General features: G+C 41.6%; 1 protein-coding gene across 1 annotated transcript in view; it reads left to right on the top strand.

Moving 5' to 3' along the window:
• The window catches only part of LOC132180068 (phosphoglucomutase, cytoplasmic), a 24898-nt gene that overhangs the window by 16156 nt on the left and 3872 nt on the right, over positions 1–4870 (top strand). Inside the window, exon 16 of the mRNA XM_059592913.1 lies at positions 4407–4539. Coding sequence (XP_059448896.1) covers positions 4407–4539 — 133 coding nt within the window. The remainder of the gene's footprint in view (positions 1–4406; positions 4540–4870) is intronic.

Here is a 4870-nt window from a genome sequence, read left to right as displayed (position 1 = left end):
GATCATCTCCAAATTCCGATGCTGCCATCATTGCCAAGGCATTCAACCTGCTCGCCGGAATCCTGTTGACAACACCCCGAGACCCCCCTGCCTTTAGGTTGCACATTTCTTCCTCACCAGAGAATTGGTTCTTCTTCAGTCCCTCCACGCAACCGCCACCATTCCTCACCTGAATCCTCGCCTTGTGCGTACCCACCCCCTGCTCCGTGGAAGCATGGTATTGTTTATCCTTCTCTGTAGCAGCCTCCTTCAACCATCTAGGCACCTTGGCTATCGGCTCGGAATAATCATCAAAACAGTCCTCTGCCGATTGCAACGACGACCCCAGCACTTCTGCGAAACTCCTCCTTCCCACCCCCTCAAACTTCTTCTTGTCTACCGTGACCTCTCTGACCTCGCACAGTGAAGACTTAGCCAAACGCACCTCCGAGATGAAACGTTCCCAACCTTGACCAACTTGCCCTTCTGGAATAATCTTCTTCTTTGCCTTCCATCAAATTCTTCTACCGTCAGAAAACGTCCATTCCTGTTGGAGCATTTTTGCGCAATTATCCGAGGAAACCCTGCTCTGGATTGGTCCCAAAATACCTCAGAAGTTTCCACTGCCACTAAGTCCTCCACAATGCGCCCCAACCACAGCAACTCATCCTTCTTCAAGAAGATGGTTTTTTGTATCCTATTGCTTCTTTCAAAAATCCTCACCCCTGAGCTTTTTATCAGTAACTCAAACTTCTTGGACTCCATAGACCACTTCCTTGAATCAGCCATAACACTAACCAAACAGCTAACAAACTAGACACCCAAACAGGTCACACGCGCCACCCACACGCCTGCACTCAGGCGTGGGTGGATGAGAGAGAAGAGAGAAAAGTCATTTGGGCTCAGAAATATATATATGATATTATGACTTCCCTTGGTGGCCCTTAGCTGCTCACTTTGAGTGGTTCTTCATTGGGGCCAGCGTTGTAAGGCTACAGTGGAGGGTGGAGGGGTAGAGTCAAGGGAAAGTGAGCCCCTAAATATTCACCCTCTCCAGTAATTGAAGAGCCTATTTTGCTAGTTGTAGAGGCTTCTGACTGGGTGGTTCACAAAGCCAAGAGCTTCCATCATATTGTGGGGTTGTCTTTGTGAAGGGTTCGAGGAAGAGTTGTTGGTGCTGCTTATTGCCATTGAAGTGAACAGAACTCGAATGGGCCGGATAGTCCCTCTATTCCACTTTCCAAGTCTATGAACAGAAGGTATCGTGAGGTGATAGAGGTTAGCTTGTTCTGTAAATTATGACAGTAAGGGGGGTTAGTCTAGTAGAGTAAAAGCCAAGGGAAGGGGGTATAGTGTGCTTTTTATGAAGCCTCAGATTTTGTTGTAGAATGTGTGAGGGTTAAATGAAGGACAGAAGGTCAAGGGTTAGGAATTTTCTTAGTGGAAGGCAGATATTTTCTATATGTAAGAAGTTAAATTGTAGTATGTGTCTAGGGCTGTTGTGCTCAGTCTATGGGGCTGTTTTCATGTGGATTGGTGCTATTTGGGTTCTTTAGGGGCTTTTGGTGGAACTTTTTAATGTGGGATAGGATGGTGGTGGAAAAAACTGAGTGTGTCAGGGCATACTTTGTGGCTTGTAACTTTAGAAATGTCGATGACAACTTTGAATGGGCTTTCACCGACGTTTATGGGCCCAATGCCGACAGTAAAAAGAGAGTGCTTTGGGATGAATTGGCTAGACTGCTTAGTTGGTAGAAAGTTCCATGGTATATTGGGGGAGATTTTAAATCCGTTTCCTAAGCGAGAGATCTAGCGGTTCCCGGTTCGTCCCAGCTATGTTGGAGTTCTCCAAGTTCATTTTTTGAACAAGGCCTTATGCACATCCCTCTTGTTGGCGGTAGTTTCATGTGGTTTAATAACCGTGATCCTCTGGTGTGGTTTATAATTGATAGCTATCTTCTCTGTCTTGATTGGGAGGCCCACTTTCCTGATGTTTCTCAGCAAAGGCTTCCTAGAGTTTTATCCGATCACTTTCCTTTATTGCTGGATTGCACTGTTGTTGTCAGGAGCATAAATGTTTTAAGAATATGTGGCTTAAATATGAGGGTTTTGTGGAGGGGGTGAATTAGTGGTGGTCATCTTATAGTTTTCAAGGATTCCCCACTTTTGTCTTGGCTCTAAAACTAGAGGATTTGAAACTCAACTTGAAAAAATGGAGTGAGGAGGTGTTTTGGCAATGTCGAGATGAGGAAGAAGAATTTTTTGGTTGGAAGTCCATGATCTTGATGCTATTGAAGAAGAACGATTCCTATCAGATGAGAAAATGCAAGAAAGGCAAAGGTCGTCTTAGTCGTCTTATAGTTTTCAAGGATTCCCCACTTTTGTCTTGGCTCAAAAACTAGAGGATTTGAAACTCAACTTAAAGAAATGGAGTGAGGAGGTGTTTGGCAATGTTGAGATGAGGAAGAAGAATTTTTTGGTTGGAAGTCCATGATCTTGATGCTATTGTAGAAGAACGATTCCTATCCCTATCAGTTGAGAAAACGCAAGAAAGGCTAAGGTCACTAGTGATTTGAAAATGACTACTCTTTTGGAAGAAGTGAGTTGGAGATAGAAATCAAGGACCCTTTGGCTGAGAGACAAAGACTATAATACAAAATTTTTCCAACGTGGCAAATTCAAATAGAAGGAACAACACCGTGCATTCCTTAGTGCGTAACGACTCCATCTCTTTAGATTCATTTGAAATAATTGAGCATATACTACAATTTTACACTCATCTCTATTCCGAGCAATTCAGTTGGCGGCCTAACTTGGATGGCTCTCTTTTAATTCTATTAATGCAGAGGAGGCTACATGGTTGGAAAGAGCTTTTGAGGAGAGTCAGGTCTTTGAGGTGGTGGTGAAAGCTCTAAATGGTGATAAGACCTCAAGCCTTGATTATTTTTCTTTGGTTTTCTTCTCGTCTTGTTGGGGGATTCCCAAAGAAGATACCATGAATGTCTTTCATGAGTTCCATGGATGGGGTAAGTTAGGAGTCTCAATGCCTCGTTTTGTTGCCTTTATTCTCAAGAAAGATGGGGCATTAGGTAAGCGGCGTTTATAAAATCAAATCTAAAGTTCTAGCCCACTGGCTAAAAGCAGTGTTGGAGAAGGTTATTTCTAGGTCTCAGAATGCTTTTATCAAGGGGAGATTGATTTTAGACTCGATCCTTATTTCTAATGTATGTCTCGATAGTAGAATTAGATGAGAGGTCCCATGTTTGCTTTATAAATTGGTTCTAGAGGAAGATTTATGATCATGTTAATTGGGACTTCCCGTTGTATCTATTGAGGAGAGGAGATGTGGTTTCAGGGAGAAATGACAAGAATGGATAGCTCATTGAATCTCTATGATTTGTTTGTGTGTCTTGATTAACAGAACTCCATCCAACTTTTTAAATAGTTCCCACGGCTTGAGATAGGGGATCCTCTACCCTTTTTGTTGTTTGTTGTCGTCATGGAAGCGTTAAGTCGAATGCTGTCCACCATTGTGAATAAGGGTCTCTTATCAGGCTTTTGGTGGGGTCAAGAAATAACAAAGTGGTTACTTTGTCTCATCTCCTTTTTGCGGGTGACACTTTGGTTTTTTTGTGAGGCGAATCCCAAGCATCTTTGTAATTTGCGGTATCTTCTTATGTTTTGAAGTTGTTTTGGGGTTGAAAATGAACCTGACTAAATTAGAGTTAGCCCCCTATTGGCTCCGTGGATGATATTGGAGGCTTGACCGGTATCCTTGGTTGTAGGGGACACTCTTTACCTATGAAGTTTTTGGGTCTTCCAATATCTATATAGGATGAAATGGTAGTTCAGAGTCAAAGATGAAATGCTTTGAGCTCTTTACTGTTGATCTCTTTCTTCAAGAACTTCTATTTTAAAGAGATCTCATGTGATGAGATTCTCTTCTTCGATCCTTTGGTTAAGGCTCAATATGTTGAAAATTGGGACTCCATCAGTGTTTCTCCTATTCGTCATATGAACCAGTGCTGCTGTCCCACAACACAGTTCAGCAGGTGACCTGGTTTTCTTTTATTTACTGTCATCAGTCTGAAGAACAGCCTTCTTAATGCCTTTTTAGGTCTAAAGAAGGATTCCCTTGATGTTAGCAGTGAAGTGGTCCTGAAGCTTTTCAGCTAATAGGAAGCTATATTTTAATAGAGTCATCTACGAGTTAAAGACTGAAATTATGGCATACAGTTCAGTTAAAACGGAAATGCAAAACTTTTGTAACAATGAATCTGCAGTAATTATTTGTACTTGTTGTTTTTACGTTCTTTACATCCTTGGCCTTGAATAAGCTGTCATATTTGGGATCATATGCTCAATATTTTTGCATCATAAAGGGTTCATGTTTCATAGTGAAGAACTTTAGCTGTTCATTCATACAGAATTGTTAAAGGAGCACGTTCAGATGTGGCAAAAGTTGTCGATGCTGATGAATTCGAGTACAAGGATCCTGTTGATGGCTCCATCTCAAAGCACCAGGGTATTCGATATTTGTTTGAGGATGGATCACGATTGGTAAGTTGACTCCTCATACCAATTTTTTTTTTTTTTCATAATTCATCTGACGGAACATTGTTGTCACTAGGATCTAATTTATGGGAGACTCACAAAGATAGAATTCATGTAATGGAATTTAACTATTTATAGTAAAAATTGTTGACATTTTATTTTATGGAGACCAAACAGAATTCACTTAATAAAGTTGTGACCATGGAAGTATTTTGGTTGAAGCTCAGTGAACTTATTCATACTTCCTGAACACACTTGCAGGTTTTCCGCCTTTCAGGAACTGGCTCTGAAGGTGCAACCATCCGTCTATACATTGAGCAGTACGAGAAGGATCCAT

This window comes from Corylus avellana, chromosome ca4 (genome assembly GCF_901000735.1).
Source record: "Corylus avellana chromosome ca4, CavTom2PMs-1.0".
NCBI classification, from domain to species: domain Eukaryota; kingdom Viridiplantae; phylum Streptophyta; class Magnoliopsida; order Fagales; family Betulaceae; genus Corylus; species Corylus avellana.
The sequence above is the reverse complement of the archived record's forward strand: the minus strand, read 5'-3'. Positions and strand labels throughout refer to the sequence as shown.